Genomic DNA, 22,881 nt, shown 5'->3' with positions numbered 1-22,881 from the left:
AATGCAATTTAATCCCTTTTCTTGGGCAGCCCTGGTGGCGCAGTGGTTTTTTCACTGCCTGCAGCCCAGGGTGTGATCCTAGAGACCTGGGATTGAGTCCCACGTCGGGCTCCCTGCATGGAGCCTGCTTCTCCCTCTGCCTGAGTCTCTGCCTCTCTCTCTCTCTCTCTCTCTCTCTTTTTCTCTCTGTGTGTCTCTCATGAATAAATAAATAAAATCTTTAAAAAAATTACTTTAAAAAAATCCTTCTTTTTGGATATAGAATAGACTAGATTTCCTAGCCCCCTTGAATTTCAATGGGGCCAGGTAACAAGTTATCTCCAAAAGAATGTGAGAAGTGAGGTGTTCAAAGTTCAAACTGAAGAAGTTAAGAAGAGGGTATGCTTTCTCCATTTTCTTTCTTGTCTACTGGCTGGGTGTAAGACTGCAGTAGAGGCCCTAAAGAGTGGCAAAGCTATTAAGATGGAAAAAGCCTGAATCTCTGGAAGACTTCATGGGGCAGAGTCCCTGCTGACTTAGGCTGGCCAGTGAAGTAAGCAAAAAAAGATATTATTACTTAAAGCCAATGGGATTTTTAGGATTGTTTTTCAAAGCTGATAACCTACCCTGACTGATACACTTCTTTGAACACAGTGTGCTTTGGGAGAAAGTAGTTAATATAAAAATTTGGTCTACCTACTGTTGAAATAAATTTCTAGGCCCAAGATGGAGCCGCTCCTGCCTGGGGTGCTATGTCAGCAAACTGAAACTTAGATAACTTTCGTGTCCCTGTAAATGCTCCACTAGAGCAGAGAAACGCAGTGTATGCAGTCAGCCAGTCCCCAAATGCCGAGCCAACTCTGGGCTTTATACTTATTTCCTTGTCCCCTCTCACCCCCAACAAGATTGACTATTGGCCCCAGACAATATGTCTTATTTTTCTCTTCCTTGTTCTTTATTCTTTGTCCTGTAAACACCTCTCCCTTTCCACCCCATTTTGTGGTTCTCTGAATGGAGATGATTCACTTCACGAAGGGCTTAAGTTTATATCAACTACATTGCCCTCTTTAAGCATTTTTTCACACTGATCAAGTTTCCACAGTTCATACTTATGCAAAAATATATTGCAAATACCAAAGCATTTTGCAAATTTAATAAATGCTTGTTATTAACAGCATTAATAAAAATAGGAATAGTTATGGAAAATTCAGTATTGCAGGTATATGTTTTGGAGTGGAAGCTGGGGAAAGGAATGGATAGACCAAGAAGAATCCCCTGAAACCTGACTTTCCTGAGGTAGTCCATGCTGTAGGATCAGAGCTGCATTATTATTCTAGTAGCTGAACTTATTGAGAAAAATATAGACTCCTAAGAACGTGTAAAACATAAGACATAGACAACTTAAAAGACATAACAAACCTGAATCTTGACTTCTCATTGTTTCTGGATTTTTTTTTTCTTAATGCACTTTGATTTAATTTGGCTTAGCTATTTTAAAGATTGTATTACTCTAGTCAGAAACAGTGTTTTAGAACTCAGCTGGGTCACGGGGACTTTCTCACCACTCCATCCTCATTTGCAGTTTTGCTATAATAAAAGCCCTAAATATATTGCTACTGTCTAGACGTTTTATCTGAAACAAGTGTCCTTTGTAGTCTCAGAGGACTTTTCTATTTTATTTCCAGTAAATCAAAGTCTGTGAAGAGCTTCGGTTCTTATTAAGACATACCCTTCACAGTCCAGTGACTGCCAACAGTGGCAAGCCATTGACAGTTCATTTACATATAAGTGATGACTTCCATCAGGTAGTTGGCTCAAAAACACAATGGACATTTAGAGCATATCCAATATTTCTTGTTCTCTGATGAGCACCAAGTGCCAATTTTTATATGGAAACTGACTATTGAAAAGTGAAGGCTTCTTTTCTCTGACCTTACACTGTCTTCTGCAGCTCTAGAGTGACATATTGTCACCGAACTTTAATGTAGGATCATACCTCTAAAAGACATTCAGAAGCCCTACCTCCGTTTGCTAAAAATCAAAAATAAGAGTCAAATGTAGGAAATATGAGAGAAGAACGATCATCACATTTTATTAAAGGAAAACTAAACTTCTATATCCTGCCCCCAATTGTCATAATCATAACTTAATTTCCATATTTTATTTTTATAAGGTAACTTTGATGTTTTTGTATTAATTGCTTTCTCTTATAAATATATTTGCTATTTGAAATAGTGACACTCATTATGTAACACTCATTAGGAAATCCTGTATCCTAGGTGCCTTCATTGTAATTCCATGCCTTTGTTCCCCAATTTTTTTTTTGAATAGTGGTAGCAGAAAGCTAGCCAAATTATTATACTAATAATGCTATAAAAAGGAGCAGGCTGATGATCTGTTACCATGCTGGAATCAACTCATGTGTGATTTTTTTCATTTTTTCCTTTATTCTGCACTTTTCAGCTTTTTTTCAGTATTGAAATAAAGAAAAAATGTTTTTCTTTAAAATGAAACCTTCTCAATTACCAACAGAGTAAATACGGATTTGATTTCACTAATACACTAATGTCTACATTTGAGCTCATAACTGCTTTTTCCCCCCTGTCAAATGTTTTACTGCAAACATTTTCAGCATGTTTTTTAATCCAGCTTGGTTCTGGTTTTGGTGGAGCCCTGACTTAACATGATTCTTGTAACTGGTTTTTCTAAAAATTTTAATCTAATAACTTCCATATGGATTCTACAGTAAATTGCATAAAGTAGCCTGAGAGAGATTTTATTCTTAAACCAGAGTCGATTACAGAAGTAATAGATCAGTGGCTAGAACTGAAAAAATGAAGCACATGTAGTTCCTGCCTCTGTTCATGTCTAGTCTCCATGTTAGTTATAGGTTCTGTTCCTTCAGCTATCCTTCAATTGTTTTTCAAACCCACTCATAGAAGGAGGGGGTGGGGGATGGAGGGATTGATGGATAAATGATGGATAGGTAGATAAAATTAAATTCAAGATTCTTAGGAAACTAGTGTTAGTTGCTTTGCTTCAAATCTTTTCTTAACTAAGGCAGGTAACTTAGGAACACTATAGACAGACTTCCGGTTTTTCACTGGAGTAGGGAATGAGAATAGGGAAAAATAATACTATGAATACACGAATAAAGTCATATAGTTGAAAAAAACATTTTGAGGAGTCATTACCAAAAACTGTAAGCGCATTTTTAGAAATAAAAGTCTTAAAGTTTCTTCGTGGCTTTGATTGGTAATGGAACAAAAGAAATTAAAGTCCAATGAAAGGAATACTTGACACTATGTGGTTTCAACTTCAGTATGATAGAATGGTAGCTTTTAATGAAGAAGATCCAATGAATGGCTCATCCAAAGATATTTAGAAATTATAAATTGAGTTGTTGGAATCCTTCTTTTGATCTCCAAAGATGCTTGTCATTTTTTCCTGGTGATACTTAATTAATCCATGGCTGATGTATCTCTTTGGGTAGATAGGTTCAGTTCTTAAGATATTAAAATTGTATTGAAACATTATTCTCCTTCTCACGATAAATGTTGTCTCATTTTCCTTTCTCTTATAGATCTGCATACTAACTTTCCAACAACCTGGATGTTAGCTCTTTTGAGTATTGGATGTCCATTCACTATAAAACAAATATATAATTGTATTAATAAATTTTCAATTAATATAACAATGTGCTATGCTTCTGAAATCATAAAAATCACAAGAAATAAATAATAGTTGTGCTAGAACATTGAAAAGGACACACTTTGGACACATTTCTTTCAGGTGTATTACAGTACCCTATATATCATGCCAGGAGACTCAGCAAGAGTTACTCTGAGACAAACAGCTGAGAGAAGGGATAGCAGAACCTGGATTCCACCAATATACAGCATATTGTTTTTTTTTAAGATTTTATTTATTTATTCACGAGAGAGAGAGAGAGAGAGAGAGAGAGAGAGAGAGAGAGGAACAGATGCAGGCAGAGGGAGAAGCATGCTCCATGCAGGGAGCCTGATGTGGGACTGGATCCCAGGTCTCCAGGATCACACCCTGGGTTGAAGGCGGCGCTAAACTGCTGAGCCACCTGGGCTGCCCAATATACAGCATATTTGAAATAAATTAGATGAAACATGTATTTGACCATAAGAGCAACAGTATTGATTTTTTTTGGCAATACAATATACTCAGTTCTGATACTGATATTCAAATCGATATAAACCACTGTTTGTATAGATTGCTTATACTAGATCCATCTTTAGGTATAAAATGACTTTCTAAATGACAAATAAAAGCCATAGATTTACTGTGTCCACCAATTATACACAGTGCTAATTTACAGATAGGGCAGTCCATTTTTGCCTGACCTACCATTATTATGAAACAAAAACGTAACTAAAAAATAGTTTAAGTTATAAGAAGAACAATCCACATTACTAAAAGGAATTTAATGACCTGATGTGTTGTAAAAGAAAAATCAGGGCATTGTTGCTGTTTTTATGTTTAACTATATTGCCATTAGACAAATAGTAAGGCTTATAACAACAAAACTAAATTATACTGCATTCAGAGTATTTATAAAATAATTAGTAATTATCATTGCAACTGTGATCATTGGCAACCACAAACTGGTGTTCTTATCTAGTAGTTACCCAAGATAAGCACATTAATTCTAAAGATCAAATCTTAGGATAAAATGATTTCCTACTGTGATTTTTTTAAAATTATATACAATACCAAACACACATTTCTTCAGACAGAAGGTATTTTAAACAGGATTTCTCAAAGTAGGTAAAATAGAAAAAAAAAGTGAATATAATAAAGCTCTTCTTCTTATACATTTGTCAGTGAGTCCAGATTTAATACTTAATCTTAGTTTCCTTATTTTTGAAATGGGGATAATATCTATCTTGTTTGGTTGTTAAAAGGATCCAAAAAAGATATATGTGTAATAATAATGTATTAATATTGACTCATCAGTTATAACAAATATACCATACTAATGCAGGCTGTTAATAATAGGGAATGGGAAAAGGAGGGTTGCAGGTGAGGGAGGATATGGGAATTTGCTTTACAGTCCATCACTATTTTTGAAAACCTAAAATTCCTCAAAAAAATAAAGTCTATTAGTTTATCTATTTTTTAAAGTCTATTAGTTTAAAAAAGATATGCCTGACACTTCGTAAATATTCAAAATATACTTGCTGTATTATTATTTATTTTTAAATATTTTATTTATTTATTAATGAGATACACACACAAAGAGAGAGAGAGAGAGGCAGAGACACAAGCAGAGGGAGAAGCAGGCTCCATGCAGGGAATCTGATGTGGTACTCGATCTCGGGTCTCCAGGATCACGCCCTGGGCTGAAGGCAGCGCTAAACCGCTGAGCCACCCGGGCTGCCCCTTATTATTATTTATATCATGATATTATAATAGATAAGCTTTATAAAGAAAGGTATTTCACTAATAATTGTGTGAGATGATAGAAAAAACATATATGGGTCTCTGTCCCTGTTTCTTGGCACAGAGCTCCCAAAACCCTTGTAATTTTGTAAGCGGTAAGACCACTAGGAGCATTTCTTGGCCTAATATTCGGTCTTTGGCCCCATCCCTGACACAAAACTCCTAAAAGTCTTGTAAATTCTCAAGTGATAAGAGCACTAGAAGCATCTTTTGTTTTAATGAGGTGACTCTAGATGAGCTCCTGAATGAGGAGTTGTCACTGGAAAGAATAAGCTGTGATTAGAAACCTGGAACTTTCAGTAACCCCTTCTGGAAGAAGGAAGAAAGAGGGTCTGAAAATGGAGTTAATGATGGATCATGCTTACTTGAGAAAGCCTCCATAAAAATCCCAATAGTAGGGTACCCTGATGGCTCCTAGGTTGATGAACATGTCCACACCAGAGAGTGACTGTACCCCAACTCTGTAGGGACAGAGGCTCCTACATTCACAATCCTCTCAGATCTCATCCTATGTATCTCTTCATCTGGCTGTTCAACTGTGTCCCTTATCTATCCTTTAATAAACTGGTAAGCACAAGTGATTCCCCAAGGCCTGTGAGCTGCTCTACTAAATTAATCAAACCTAAGGAAAGGGTTGTGGGAAACTCTGATTTCTAGCCAAGTTGAACAAAAGTGGGTAACCTGGGAACATACTTCTTGCAATTTGCATCTGAAGTCGGGGGCAGTCTCTTGGGACTGAGCCCTTAACCCGTGGGATTTGATGCTATCTCCAGATAGATAATGTCAGAATTGAATTACCTTATGGGACACCCAGCTGGTGTCCATTAATTACTTGTTGGTGTGGGAGAAAGAAAAAAACTCAACACTGATAACCAGAAGAATCTTGGTGATCAGAAGTGGGATTGGGAGCAGAATCCTAAATTGTATAACCCATTATTTCACAAATATTTCAATTAAATAAAGAATCATTTCATTTTAGAAGAGAATAAAAATGTAAGTATATGTGATATATTTTTAATATTTCAAAGTAAATATTCTTGACCTTCATTTTTTCATGTGGCAGAGAACAATCCTTTTGATTAAAAAGAGTCAAATCCTGAATCAATTATTATATATATTTCAGCTGCATTGCTAAGCTGGCAGAGAAGGACGCCAAAAAACAAAGTAGAATCAGTAACCTTAGTGGATATTTGAGAGCCACATCAGTTTTGTTTTGGTTTGTTTTCTTTTGGTCTGAGGTTTTCTGTAGAACCCTGGATACCTGAGATTCCTTCAGCCTTATGAGGGGAGTGGGGACAGGGGATAAAGCACAGAGTCCACCCAAAATAGAGAGTTCAGTGGGAGACCACAACCAAGTTCAGCTTGGGCCCCAGAGGGATACAGTATCAGACTAGGCAGGGTGAGGCTAAGAGAGAGAGTAGAGGGAAGGGGAGGGGAGAGAAGGGGAGGGGAGGGGAGGGAAAAGAAGGGGAGAGCAGGGCAGAGGAAGAATGGGGAAGGGGAGGGAAAAACAGGGAAGGCTAGGGAATGGAAGAGAAGGGAAAGGAAGGGTAGGGGAGAGGTGGGGAGGTGAAGTGAAGGAAAAGGAAAAGAACACTTCAAGGAAAAACCGCAAACAGCCTTTCTTATCTCTGAGGCTGAGCAGATAAAGAACCCCAAACCTGGCCCTGGTTTGATGTTCCAACTCATGTCACCTGTGTGTCCAAAAATATCTTGACCAATCTAGAGTTTGTTGGGCTCCAAGAATAAGAGAAAAACCTCTATAGAAGAAAACAACTTCAAACAAGGCTTTTAAAATATGTCACAAAAACATATTTTTTAAACACCTATATGTTACAATGGTGTTTTAAATGGAAAAGCTGATTATAAAGTAGTATCTACAATGTGATCCCAGGCTTTAAAAAAATTATGTGCATATTAAAATGCCTATAATAATAGAATATTAATAGCGAGTGAAATGATAATTTAGCTTTAGTTCTGTTTACCCATATTCTCAACAGTAGATATTATATATGTAAAAATAACAATGTTAGAGATTTTCAAGTTTCTATATTGAAATATATGGTATGAAGTCATTTTTTAATGTAGGTAATGAATAAATAATCAGAAGTTAGATATCTTTGTTTACACTTCAACAATTTAAAGAAACGATTTCAAATTGGAAAAATATTCACATTAAGAAGAGAGTATGCTAAAAACATGCATTTTGTGGGCTGGATTTTCAGAAAAGAATACTAAAATTTTATCACAGATTCAAAGTATGCTTTGTCCTCTCTTTTCTCTTCAACCACCTCTAGACTCTCATGCTCACAAGTCTATTTCATTATTTCTCATACAATCTCTCTGACCTCTTCAAGGTTATGTATTATTCTACACTATTGGCTACTTCTCATGAATGCTTCAAAATGAATCTTCATAGAGCAACTTGGAAAGAAAATGAATTGTGTTAAAAGTAAAATATACATTTAGGTCATTGAGTATCCATGGAGCCCTATTTCCACAGGGTCATGCTAAGTGCTAGGATGTGACATAAAGGGCACCAGGTGAGACCTTTCTGAGTCTCCATTTCCTAATTACAAACAAACCAAAAACAATAAACAAAACCCCCTGCAATTATTATGTTACTCGTAGAGATCTAGTTAGAAAAAAAAAATGAAAGCAACTTGGTATCACAGCCCTGCCCACCAGATGATTATCATAGTCAATAACATATAGCAAAAATAGAGTCCTAGATGACAAATAATTCAGGACTTACTTGACTAGTTATATTTGATGTCAGTATACAACACAGGTCCAAGTGTGAAACTACATTTTGTGCACCTTAGGATTCAAACAGGAGTGTGTCCACAAGACTGTCAGAACAAATCCTCCATACATCTTTTTGCAAAGAAAGACCAAGAAATCCTCTTGGGGAAAAACTCTTAATTGAAGAAGAGTTAGCTATTTTCTTCTTTATCAAATAAGACAGTAGAATCTGCCCGGGATGGGGGTTTTCACACACTCTGACTTGCTTCTTACTAAGATGATTTTACTTTGACTCTCCACTCCCCTGTTTCCTATCCTCCCACCCAGGGAGACTCTGGCCTATAGATTTGTGAGAGCAAGGTCCCAGGGAGAAAATGGCAGAGCTGAAAAAACGGTTTTCTTGCACCACATCCTAGGGTGCACAGGGCCTTGGTGCTGAGAGGGAGGGGACAGTGGTACCCAGTCCAGGAGAGAAACTTTCTCCTTCAGCAGGTTAGAACCAGTACAGCAGGGCCTGAACAGGTGCTGATGGAAGGGCAGCAGATAGACACCTTCACCAGGCTTCCTGCACTTCAGAGTGATGGCAGGATGGGGAATGCTGTTGCCGCCTAGGGTGGCATGTGTATGAGCACACGTGAGATGTCCCAGAAATAACCACAGTAGGTGGACTGCCTTCAAAGAACCTAAAGGTTGCAAAACAGTAGATAGAAAATTCTGTGTGTGAATACATTTGTACATGTTACTTCACATATAGTAACCACATATACATATGTGTGCATGCACGTAGTTGGATATGATTTTGAAATATCAAAGGTTTGCTTCCCACTATTCACTGCTCCTAGCTCCTGCCTCTGCCATTCAGGCAACAGTGATGGCTTCCTGGAGGGTGACTGAAAGTAAATCACGTTTACTGACACTTATTGTTTCTGACACTTACCTTTTCTGAAACAAGGAAACAGTTGTAAATAGCTAATAAATATTCCATTCTTAAATATTTGAACAGTCAAGTCCCTCTTTGTAATCTATAGGTGGAAAACGTATAGCTATTTACCAAACATATCTATTTCAAATGAAGTGAGGAACTTTGCAACTCTCCACATATGCACTGCCCAACAGCAGAATAATCCTAGAACCAAAAGGACAGTGACATTTCAAGAAGGAGTTTTTATTTTTATTTTTATTTTTTATTTTTAAGAGGTTTTTAAAATTTATTCATGAGACACACACAGAGAGGCAGAGACATAGGCAGAGGGAGAAGCAGGGTCCCTAGAGGGAGCCCGATGCGGGACTAGATCCCAGGACCCTGGAATCATGACCTGAGCCAAAGGCAGAAGCTCAACCACTGAGCCACTCAGGTGCCCCATCAAGGAGTGGGTTTTAAAACACAGAGTAAAAACAATACTTTCAAAATAAAGGCTTCTACTTGGAAGAATACAACTTTGCTCAAAATGTACAGCATTTGGGATATCCACGACACCAGAATCTGAAGATATTAGCACATGGAACCTTTTCCAATGTCCAGAGAATAGGAATTGGACTAGCAAACTGGGGGAAACAAAAGAGGAGCTACTGATGCTTTTCTGAGAAAGGGCCAGGCACCCTATCCCCTTGTACCTTGCCCTGCGGAAATGGAAAAAGGGAAATCTCAATGACACAAAGCACATAGTTTGTGGAAAGATTTAGGAGTAAAGGAGTTTTGTTGAAGGGGCTGCTATCCTTTTGAAGAAACCAAGTGGCCAATATGGTGGTGCAACAGTGGCTGTGGGGAGGGTCTGGGTGATGGTTGGACAGCCTTACAGAACAAATAGCAGCCCACCATGGTGTAGGAGGGCTACTGAGATTGCTGAGGTTCCCACGTGGGCAGGGGGCTTTGGAGAAGACTGGCTGGCCAAAGGAGGCAAGGTCAGGACAGGGAGGTGACCAAGCATATGCACTGCTATGGCAGAGACTAAGGCCAGATGCCAATGAATGATTCCCAAGGTCCAACAGGCAAGAGTTAGACCTAAGGAAGTCAGCAAAGAGCAGAGATCACACAGAGGAGGTCTCTCAGAAGGTGAAAGAAGATGGGACAGTAGCCCTCTAAAGTGGGGGCCTGGCACAGAGTAAATAAGAATCGAGGACACGATTTGATGGTAAATATAAGCAATAAGCACAGCAGAAAAACATGAAAGTTAGAGACGTAGCTCATAGAATACTAAGGAAAGCAGTCTGATTACTAATAGGAAAGTCTTTTCTTTGTGAAAGACTTGAGTATGAAACTCTACTTACTGTGCAATCAGAAAATAGGAGTTTCACAGAAAATGATATCAACCCACTGAAGGGGGAGAGGGAAAAGGAGTTGCCCTAAGTAACTTGAGAAAACAATGTTTTGACTGGGAACTGGAGGCTAATGACAAAATGCAAATGGGTAGATGCAGATGGATACATACAGAAATAATTATGTTTACAAACTTGGCTTAGTACTCACATCTATATTTCCTAGATCTGCCTACTGATGGAGGCTGGAAACCTTAGCAACAATGAACACATTCAGTGCCCAGATTTTGGTTTCTAAAGACTCTTCTTCAATAAAAAGAACCAAGGGTTGGGGTGCCTGGGTGGCTTGGTCAGTTAAGCAGCAGACTCTTGATTTTAGCTCAGGTCATGATCTCAGGGTCCTGAGATGGAGCCCACTTAAGACTTTCTCTTTCCGTCTCCCTCTGCCCCTCACTCTTCTCTCTCCACACTCCTCCCCTAAAATAAAGGAACCGAGTCTTTGGAGAAATGTCTAGTTCTAAGGCCAGGGCAGGGGCAATACAAGATGAGTCTGCAGAATCTTGTAATGCCAGAAAGTAAGAAAGTGCTCAGAAAACAAAAGGATAGGGGTATTTCAAAAGGACTGGAAATGAACTTGAAAAAGCACCCAATGTCTAAAACTGGAACAACTTGAACAACAAAAACAAAGGAATGTAGTATTAGATTATAACTCAAAGTATAAAAGAAATATCATGAGTATATGTAAATAAATGATTGAATATATAGATGGCGGAGGAAAAAAAAACTTCATTACATAACAATTCTTCCTAAGTTATGTAGCTATCCCCATTTCCCAGAGGAAATGTTTCATTTCCCTCCCAGACCTCCTTGAGTGTGACCTGGATTTAGTTATGGGATTTCAAACAATAGACTGCAGAAAATGGGTGAGGGGAAAGTCACTAACAGTGAGTGGAGAAACCTGGCAAACACTACCTTGGCCAGTTGATCAAGGTTTATATCACCAGGTTAATAAGGCATATTGTAGCATGTTCCTGCGAATATGTGATGGGAAGGGCACTGCACCTCTATGATACTCTCTCAAAATATGCATAACCTCAGCATTTAAAAAACAATAATAATGAGAACCAAAATAATAGTTTCCATTTAATGTACATTTATTCTTTGTCAGGCACCGTGCTGAGTGCTTTACTTATATTATCTTAATTTATCTTTCTACCAATGCTGGATGCTATCACATCATTATAGGATACTAAGACTCATAATACTAACATGTCTTATTGGGCGATAGCCAATTTTTGATCCACATTTGAACTGAAGAACCTTTTATAACTCAGTGAAAACCATAGCACTATTTAAATCACTCATTTTTAAAGCAGCATACTAAATTTTTTAAAAGATTGATTGATTGATGATTGATTGATTGATTTAGATTGGGGGAGAGGGAGAGGGAAAGAGAATCCCAAGCAGGCTCTGCACTGACCACAGAACCAGATGTGAGGCTTAATCTCATGACACTGGGATCATGATCTGAACAGAAACCAAAAGTCCATTGCTTAACCGAGTGTACCACCCAGGCACCCCTGTTGCTTGCCTTTTTATATGCTTGTCCTGTAGCTTCAAAATATCGGTAATTCACATCTTTGTGTCCCTGCATTATCTCTAAAAGAGTGTCTTGCAGATTAATGTGTTCGATAATTTTGATAAGATTTTTGTTTTACAAAAATGACATTGTCTTATCCATATTTTGCTTTCTTCATTCAAGAAGAATTCATGGAAATCTCTCCAAGCTAACTAGTATAGCTCTAATTCATTATTTTAAGTGGCGTGTAGTATTCTGTGGTATGAATGCACCATAACATTGCTTTATGGTTTAGTGTATACTTTGTTTTTCAATTTTCCCAAATAAAAAATACTTAAAATAAGCATGCTTGTTTATTTAGTAGTGCTTTCATTTCCATGTGATAGATTCCTCAAGATGTAGCATAGTCAAAGTATGAATATTTTTAATTTTAATTGACATTGCTCACATGCTCTCTAAAATACTACGAAATTCATATTTCTACCAGCAACATGTGACATTACTTCTTTGCTCACAATCTAGCCAGCAATAGCAGTTATTATTTTATTTCACATTGTTTTAATTGTGGCCAGTCTAACAGCTGCTGATCTACTCATTTACTAGAGACTTTGAGCAACTTGGCATATGTTAAATGGCTGTCGAATTTTTTTTTTGTGAATGGTTTCTCTACATCTTTTGTCTATTTTGTTATTAGATTATCCTCTTTTTTATCATTTATTTATTTATTTGAGGGAAAGAGAGAGCATGCATCGGCAACGACACGTGCGTGGGTAGGGGGCAGACAGAAAGAATCTTGAGGCAGACTCTACACTGAGCACAGAGCCAGATCTGAGGCTCAATCCCATGATCATTGAGATCACAATCCCATGATCCATGAGATCATGATCCCATTCAAAAATCAAAAGTGGGTTGCTCGAGGACAAACCCAGCCAGGCACACCCAAAAAAACCCCACTCTTTTGCTCAATTTTAAACAGCTCATCATATTAAACCTTTGTCTTCTAAAATGCAATTCCATTCCAAATCAATTTCTAAAATAGATTTGTTTTTCTCATATATATTTTTTTTAATTTTTAAAAAACAAAATCTTCTGCTTTAGATTCTTTATTGAATATCTTTCCTGCTCCTAGCTTAAATACACAGTTCTCCAGATTTCCTTAAAGCTTGATTAACTGACTGATTAGTTGATTGATTGATTTACACTGGTTGTTAAATTTTCTCAATTGCTTATTTTACTATCTATTGATAATATCATATAATTTTCCCCTAAATGTATTTATATAATAAACTATAGGAATAAAATTCTGACTTCTTAATATGGTGTCATCCTTATATTTGGAACAGAATGTGTTTGGACTTAGTGTGTTATCCTTTAACAGATGGCTGGGACAACTTCCCTTTTTCCAAGTATTCAAGCTTATAACGACTAAGATAAAGTATGCCAACCACTTCCACCTTGTTAGAAACTTTCTTTGGATCTTTCAGGCCCAATAATAAGAAACCCTTCAGCCAGGCTCATATAATAGTGGCCAGGACTGCTTACCTGAATCTCACCCTCTGCCCAGTGGTAAGTTGATATAGCTTCAAAGCAAAGACATGAGAGATGAAAATACAAGAGCAATTTTAGGCTTTTCTTTTGGAAATTCTTTGCCATATTTTTTAAAGATGATAGAAAAAGACAAAGTGATAAAAGTCAAAGACTATACAATCTGTGTAAAAGGCACAAATAAGAAATTTCTCAGGATCCTTGGGTGGCTCAGCGGTTTAGAGCCTGCCTTTGGTCCAGGGTGCAATCCTGGAGTCCTGGGATCGAGTCCCACGTCCGGCTCCCAGCATGGAGCCTGCTTCTCCCTCCTCCTGGGTCTTTGCCTCTCTCTCTCTCTCTCTCTCATAAATAAATAAATAAATAAATAAATAAATAAATAAATAAATAAATCTTTAAAAAAAAAAAAAGAAAGAAAGAAATTTCTCCAAGCCGAGGTAGATCATTTTTTTTTTTCTGGAGGAGTAGTGGTGGGGAATAAAGGCAAGATCTTAATGTTTTGAATAACACAAGATTAACAATAAGGAGGAGGCCCACCCAGAAAACACATCTTAAAACCTAGAAAAAAACATGTACAAATTCATTTTACCCTAGATGTTTTCCATAACTCAGTACGTTCCTTGACCATAATTTGTTTTCCATCTCCTTACCAAAAGGAATGCTCCAAACCTGAGTGGCCACCACCAGTCACCAGTCTTCAGGAGACACTAGGCTCATCAGAGGCCCTCCCCTCCTGGCTGTAGCAAGCAGAAGCAGTTGGGGTCTTTTATATTAAATCAGCAAATCATCAAAAAAGAAGTTGAAAGAACCCCACTCTTTACTATCCAAGCCACACACAAGCCTTCCTGACACCCTGTAGCCGTGGGCCTTGCACCAAGTTGAAAATAAACTCCAAGCATCCAACAAAACAAAACAAAAAATGAAAGTGGTATGGTATCACTATAATAATCCATGAGGAAAATACTCAAGTGTTTCTTTATTCATTTTAGTCTACATTAGGACAACAGCAGAGTGAAGATTCAAATCGCTGAATTGCCTCTGAGAAGAAACAATCACAATAAAATTAAAGTTTCCCAATATATGTGCACAATGGAAAAAGAGCAAGGAAGGTTCAAACCATGTGTTATAATCTATTACACTCTAATTGCAATCCAATTGATCTTAACAGGATTTAGATAAGGACATTTAATGGACAAACTTTTCAAAGCAGGATGGTCAATATCTCACCAAGAAGTGATAAAAATTCTTGTGACATTTTTAGTACAGAGCTAAGAGCATGAACTTTGGGATCAGAAAGACTAAAATTCAAATACTGGCACTTTTAACTTAGCACCTTGTGATCTTAAGAAAGATGAGTTTGCATTTCTTCATCTGTAAAATGAAGATAACAGTACCTACTTCAAAGAAATAGTATAGAAATTTAATGAGAAAATACACATAAAGCACTTGATTCAGATTTAAATGTATCATAATTTCTTAAATTGTGTCTGTTATTATGCCCTTCTTTTCTTTTTTGTCCTCCTCCACTGACTGAGATGGAGATTTTTTTCACCATCTGCCCTATCATATAGTTATTTATTTATTGGGTATTTTGTTGTTGTTGTTAGTATTGTGTGCATTCCGTCTGAACGCCTCTCCTAGCAAGCAAACAACCCTTTTCCAATGGACCACTATATTATTTCCTCTAACTTTTTCCTACAGACATACTCTGTATTTACCATTGATGTGCCCACATTCTGATGTGAAAATCACTGAAAATATAATTCTTCCTTCATTCCTAATTGGTTTCCAGTACACAGTGCTACCTCCCCCACGCACATACACACACCAATTAAATTCTGAGGAATATAAATTCTTCACTCTGTTCGTTCTTCTTATATAAATCAGATGATAAACCAAGAGGTCTAACAGAACAGCCCAATCTTCCCACTCTCTTACCACCTCTCCCTCTTACATGGGCATAACTCTGGAAATCTTGTCAAGACTCCTGATGGAGTGCTTCAGATTTCCTTCTCCCAGACCTTGAAGCTAGGCAATGGCACATTCTGAGTAAGCATATTTATTGACTATATAATCTCCACTCTGGGTCTACAGCTGTGAAAAGGCTTAGAATTGGGTAGGTTCAGAGTAAATATGCTCACAGTTATATTTTACCACTAGATGTCACTCTGTCACGTCTAAGCAAACGAGGGGCCACTTCCCACTACCAAAATGCACTGCAGTCCAGGCACTTGTCCCATGCCTGAGAAATAGCTAATAGTAGCACTGACTTGGCTGCACTAGAAGCAAATAATAAAGATTACTCTCCAATGTAAGACCAAGGCTGGTTCTAAGTATCCTCTGATGAGGACAGAACACACATATCTCCACCAACCATGACCTCATTTGATAGGTCTCCACTTCCAAAGGGCTGAGGTACACCTGCAGTGTTCCTCTCTCCAAGAGTGTTGAGCTTTCCAAGCACCATCATGCCAGAGGTTGATGGGATCACTTCTTTTATCCAATTGTATTGTATTGGTTTCACAAGCACCAACTCAGACGGGTGTCTGATTTTATAATGAAAACCAAGGTTCATCAATATATCTATACCATATAAAGCTGCTGCACAAACATGATCCAGCTGTTCCTCATTCTCTAAGATTCGTTCTACCGTTGCTGACAACCATGGAAGCTAATTTTCAGGCTGAAAATCCAGCAACTATTCCTCAGTAAGTCCACCCCAGAAAGAATTTTGTGGCACTGCGATTATGAAAACCCCCAGTTCTAAGCCTTCCAAATTCACATTTGCATTTCTGCTTCCAAAGATGGCCATGCCTAGACATTTAACAACATGTTCTACCATGACCAAGCCTTTTTCTCCATGTGACACTTCTCATGAATTTCTCAAGTTTTTGTTTAATTATAATTAATTATAATTAGCCTGAACCAATGATTAAAAGCAACAATAACAAAAATTTTCCTTAATTAAAACTTCCACCGCAGTGTGCACAATTTCACACTCTCAGAGATCCACATTTACCTGACATGAATATTCTCTGAACAGAAGGTGTTTTCTGTTTGTTTGTTTGTTTGTTTGTTTTTAAGTAGGCTCCACACCCAGTGTGGAGCAATGCAGGGCTCGAACTCATGACCCTGAGATCAAAACCTGAGCTGAGATCAAGAGTCAGATGTTTAACCAACTGAACCACTCAGGTGCCCCTCAAAAGAAGAGTTTTTAAGTCCTTCAGAAACCAGGTCTCCATTGAGACTTGGTTAAAACTCATGTCCCATTGGAAATTTAATAAAGTACTTCTTTAGACTTCCTCAATTTAGTAAATTTATATGGTGCTGAATAGATTTGCTTCTCTCTCAGGCATATCTTGTCTTGAGCATGGCATTCTAAACAAAATTATAATTGGCACAAATTTGGTTTTCTTGACATCCCTCTCCTTTATGCTATTTTTTTTATCAGAAAAATAAAAATGGTGAAATGTACTTTTGGCCCAAGTACAAAGTAATTTTAATGCTGAGTAGCAAGATGGATTTAAAATTCTGGGTTACAGAGCCCACAGTGTAACTCAAATATAAGCCAGGGATCCATGTGGTTACATTTCTGGCATAATCTAAGGTAATGATGAAGAATTCCAAATTTTACTCAGTCTCATAATAAAATGTCCCAAAGGTAGCTTCTTAAAATTATTTTAAAGTAATCTTTAGACATCTTTTTTACAGTGGACACTTTTACACATCCATTTGAAACTCCCTTTAAAAATGTACTCTCTCAGGGTGCTTGGGTGGCTTAGTCGATTGAGTGCCCAACTCTTGGGTTTGGTTCAGGTCATGATCCCAGGGTCCTAGAATCAAGCTTAGCGTTATGCTCAGAGTTCAGCACAGAGTCTGCTTTTTCCTCTCCCTTTCCCTCTGCTCCAACTCCCATCAGCTCACGAATACATCTGCAAACACACTCTCCCTCTCAAATAAATAAATGAATTCTTTAAAAAATATTCTCTTTGTGTGTTTCTCTACTCAACAGTGCTCCCCAACACCAATCCTATGAATCTTTTGGTCACTATCTTCAAAATTTAACCACATATGGCAATTCCTTAAAAAAAAAAAATCTATCCTTCTATCTCTCTTTCAACCAAACATCAATAAGTGTCCCCATGGTCATGATCTTTCCCTATTTCTCTTCTTCTATTCCCATGCTGTTAATGTATATATGCTTCTGATATGCTGCCCGTACCTAACAACTCTACCTCCTTCACGTATGTCTCCAGACGGCATTTTTCTTCTACTATGATTGATTTTTTTAGGCAATAATCAGTCTATTCCCTCCCCCATCTTGAATTTGGGAGAATAAAATACTCTTAACATTGTAATTGCTAATGTTTTAATGGTTGTATAGATATGGAAACCCAGGCTTAGAGGGACAAAGTAACTTGCCCAATTAAGAGGTGGACTGTGAATTGAAAACTCAAGTCAGCATTACCTAGAAACCAACTCTGGGTTATACTGTCTAGGTTCAAATCATCAATCTTTAGCATACCATAAATGTGGCCTTGAAAGAATTTCTCTATGCTTCATTTTTTACATTTTTAAAAATAAGGATAATGACCATATTGCTATTTATAATTATTGTGATGGTTAAATGAATTAATGCATGAACAAAACACACATAGTAAATGAGTTAAATGAGTAAAATGCATAATAAATACTAAATTTATTATCATTAACCACTATACTGCATTGCTTTCAAATCCAAAAAATATTTTTAAAATAAATGTAAGTTTATTAATCAAAATAATATAAATGAGTAGTCTACAACTCAAGTTATAAATAGGGAGATAATTTGGCTTATTTACCAAAGGAATAATTCACTAACCTCCCCTTCCATGTCAGACACTTTAGTAGTTAAACCCTTGTTTGGAGTTTGAAATATGTAACAGATGCTTAATGATGATAATGATGATGATGCTAGCAGAAATTTCTAACATTTATTGAGACTTGCTGGGCACTAGGTGTTTATTTGATGCTATGGTAAGAACTTTAATCGTCCTCATTCACAAATGAGGAAGTTGAAGCTAATAGGTTGAGTAACTTGTTCAAGATCAAGAAGGTACTAAATAACAAAGTTTGGGCTTCAATCCATTGAGGTAATTACAGAGTTAACAGAGCTCAAAGCTCACAATCAAAATACAATTGAATACTACATAAATTTTCAAATAAATATGTTTCAATTATTTGTAAGTCTGACTGTATTTCTTTAATTTATCTTTACATTGCATTATATTTGATTTTCTAAACTGAAGTTGTACTATTGGTCATCAGGTCATAGAATCTGTTACTGATAATAAGCTTTAGGTACAAAAAAAATTATTTGATATAAAATGTTCCATGAATCTTAGAATAAAAGGAACTCCAGATGATGTGCCTGCTAAACCTATGGGCATGGAGAATATGTATAAATTTAAATGTAATTTTGCCAGGAACTCTGTAACGAGGCTCCAGACTAGAATGGAGAACAGAGCCAGAAAGGTTAATAAGTCACACAGACAGATAAGTGGCAGAATGGAGATTTGAATGCAGGTTGGTTTTTCTGATCACAAATTTCCACGGAACCAACAAGCCTTCCAAAGTAGTTATTGTTGCTTAAATTTTCCAGTTATGACTTCAATTGTTTTTCTTATAAACAAACCTAACTTAAATAAATCAATCTGTAATCATACCCTCAAATCATCTTTTTTCCTTGATTTATTCTATTGTCACAATTCCCTGGTTTTGAGAAAGAAAATTAGTGGTGTTGCACCTAGAATTTTTATAAATCAGCATCTCCTGTATTGGTAGTGAAAAAATTACACATATTATCCATCAGATCATATCTGGATAGCATATGAATACTGTGTACCAGTCTAGACAGTTTCATACCCGAGACTATAATGCAATCTGTGTCTATAAGATACAATAAGCAGAGTAGGTTTATTCCGTTTCTTCTCAAAAGGACTGCAAAAACAAAGACCTTGTGGTAAATCTTCAGAAAGAAAATGTTGACTAGACTGATAATGTGAAAGCAAATTCAATAACTAAATGTAAGATGTTTTCAAAAATATCCTGGATCTTATTTTGTGTCAGACACTGTTCTAAGCACCTTATGTGTACTATTTAATTTATTTCTTATCACAACTCCATGGGACAGGCACCAGTACAACTTCAATTTTATACAGGTGGAAACTGAGGCACAGAAATTTTGAATAAATTTCCCACAGTCACAATGTTAGTAAATCCTACTTCTGCACTTCAAACCCAAGCAGTGGACGTGAGGGGACTGACTTTGATATGCAAGAACAATAGCACCAGCAGTAAGAGCAGTGAGTCAGACACCTAGGTAAGCACTTTACATGTATTTTTTCATTTATTCTTGATACCAACCCTATGAGATGCTACTATTATAATTCCTATTTCACAGATGAGAAAGCCACAGCAGTTAAATAAATGTACAGGATCACATAATTACTAAATGGCGAGATCAGAATTTAAATCTAGCTAGTCTGTATTTTTGCCTTTTGTCTGAATGCTAATTATCTACATACATATTTTATTGATACATACTTATATTTTATACAGATATTTTACACACATTATGATCTTAGCTCCAGGAATTTAAATATAAAGTAATTACACACAAGTATTTATAAATACTTTCTGTTCTTGGATATTGACTCTGCCATGGATATTGGAAACTGACTTCTCCCTTCAACCTTCCTTCTAGATTTAGAGCAACTGGAAATAAAAACTTTGTTTCTGACATGTCCTTGAAACTAATACTCTGGGTGTTATCTTCTACCAATTAGCTACATTTTTCACGGGATTTGGAAGGTAAAAAGGGTTGTGGAGATATTTTTTTTGTTTTTTCACCTTCTGCTAGCAGATAAAGTTAAAAAAAAAGAAAAGGTGAGTTGGTTCCACTGCAGTGTTCCAAAGATTATTAAGTAGTGACCACTCTTCTGAGTGACCAGAAGAATTTAGAACGACAGCAGCAATATTCCTAATTTCACATCCTGGTTTCTGGAATAGTTACTGGATGTTCTTGAAGTCATAGCTCCAGTGGCACTGGTGGGTCAAGCCTTCATTGCTCTGAGAGCCATTCCTAGAAGTCCAAACTAAAATCCACCCTTTACCCACCAATGATTTCTGTACGGACTTAATTTATTGTATCAAATCTATTTCTTCTTAAAATATGTGGAGTGCTTTCATTTCCTCTGCGGAGCCTTGACTGGTACAAGATTCATTGTGTGAACTGTATGACGGCTCTCTAGAGCAGTTCTTAGAACTGATGCATTTTATTTTTTATTTTTTTGAACCGATGCATTTTAGAGGTTGTGCTGCTACTGTAGCTTACAGTTTTGTCTTTTCATGCATTCCAGTCCTTCGTCCATTCCAGTCCTTCGTCCTCACCTCATCCTACTCTCCTTAGTAACCCTGTTCATTCACTACTTCAAAATCAATTACAAAAACCCTTTGAAAGTTGGCCTAATATAGCCTCTGCTTCCAGTTCAGGAATGTTAATATCATTTTGAAAGAAAAAGAAAATTCAGGAAATAGAACATTCAAAATCAAACCGATTTTGATTTGTTTTAAGCCACTTAAAACAATGATGTTTCTGGGGCGCCTGGATGGCATAGTCAGTTAAATGTCTGACTCTTGGTTTCAGGCTCAGGTCATGGTCTCAGGGTCATGAGATCGAGCCTGCTCCCCCAACCCCCCCCCCACCCGCCATGGGGCTCTGCCCAAAGTGCAGAGTCGGCTTGGGACTCTCTTTCTTTCTCCCTCTACCTTTCCTGCCTCCCCACCCCTCAAATAAATAAATCTTTAAAAAGAAACACAATGTTTATGATGAAAGGAAGTTTTGTTTGTTTTTCTCTTTTCTGGTATATTTAAACTGGGAAATATGTCCTGGTACTTAACTCCCATCTCTTGCCATTTTTCACCATTGGTGCAGCACCTTTTGCTGCTGCTATTGTTATACTTCTTCATCCTTGCCCTGAAAATTGTTCCAAAAAGCACTATAGGTACTGTACTTGATGCTTGGTATTTGCCACAAAATATAAATGTCTTCAAGACATGTGTATAAAAACTAGAGATCGAAATCATGCCAAGTCCCTTGCCTCTTCCACAATTTAACGCAAAATCCTTTGTGCAAAAATCCGTTTTGAAAATCCTGTCCATTTTTTTCTAGGATATTCTTTATTAGCAATAAAGTTTAGCCTAGCAGTTTAGCTTAGGAGTAGTCATTAAGAAAGTCCCAAATCCATTGAGTTAAAAAGCTCAATAACTTCATATCAAAGAATACTGGTACCAGAGCACCTTGCTGAATTTGTACTCAGCTGCACACTAAAATAAATACCATACATATTTATACGTGATGGTTGTTGGGAAGAATATCAGAAGGGTAAACAACATTTGGGAAAACCAACAGCCATTTGTTTCTTTGTACCTGACCAAAAATATGTTCAGCTGGTATTTGTGCTACTACATAGATGGGCGCCTACAACCCATCTGATACTTCTGCTCTCATCCTCCTTCTCTGCAGAAGGGAAGGAGAAGACAGATCAGAAACTATACCCAAGTCCCAACATGCCATAGCCAAAGCAGAAACGTATCCTAACAAAAAAGAAAGTCCCTGTCACTGGGACTTTTTGTTTCTAGATGGCAAATGGAGTGTTTGTTCCGAAAGTGTTTTGGAGAAAAAACCAGTATTAAGTAAATACAATTCCCATTCTCAAATTGTTTTAAACACTAGTTTGAAAGCTAATCAGGTTCATATACTTCTGTGAAAAGAACTGGGACTTTTTGAACTCTGGTTTCTTCCAGATCTTTGACAATTTTTTTTTCTTTGACAAAAACTTAAATAAAATTCCTATTACCATTTTCTGGCTATTCCATTGTGTTTTTCCTACATATTTTAATTCATTGATTTTTCCTCCCAGTTTATGTTTCTTCAAATTCAGATTGGAAGCATGGAACTTCCTTAGTTATTTGATGCCACAGGATTATTTAATTTTCATTTATTATAAATAATCATTCAATGAAACAAACAAATGTCTATTGTATTTTCAGTGATAGGGCCAGTAGGAGAATATTTGAGTGTTTTGTTTCCAATGATTTATTTCTGAACATTCGCAAACATACTAAAAATGTGAAAGAATTACACAATTAAAACCAGTTAGGTTCTACAATTAATATCTTACTGTATTTTCTTTATTATGTATCTCTCTAGTTATCTGCCCTGTTTGAGGATTCTGTAACCGGGTAATAAGAGGAAACAGCTGAAA

At 36.9% G+C, this 22,881-nt stretch overlaps 1 protein-coding gene across 1 annotated transcript in view; it reads right to left on the bottom strand.

Moving 5' to 3' along the window:
* Positions 1 to 3,524: 3,524 nt before the first annotated feature.
* The window catches only part of IQCM (IQ motif containing M), a gene marked incomplete at its 5' end in the record, with an annotated part of 345,675 nt that continues 326,318 nt past the window's right edge, over positions 3,525 to 22,881 (bottom strand). The window contains one exon of the mRNA XM_055336279.1: positions 3,525 to 3,625. Coding sequence (XP_055192254.1) covers positions 3,525 to 3,625 — 101 coding nt within the window. The remainder of the gene's footprint in view (positions 3,626 to 22,881) is intronic.

The sequence above is a fragment of the Nyctereutes procyonoides genome, unplaced genomic scaffold, assembly GCF_905146905.1.
Source record: "Nyctereutes procyonoides isolate TBG_1078 unplaced genomic scaffold, NYPRO_anot_genome, whole genome shotgun sequence".
Lineage (NCBI taxonomy): Eukaryota > Metazoa > Chordata > Mammalia > Carnivora > Canidae > Nyctereutes > Nyctereutes procyonoides.
This window is presented reverse-complemented; position numbering and strand designations above follow the sequence as displayed.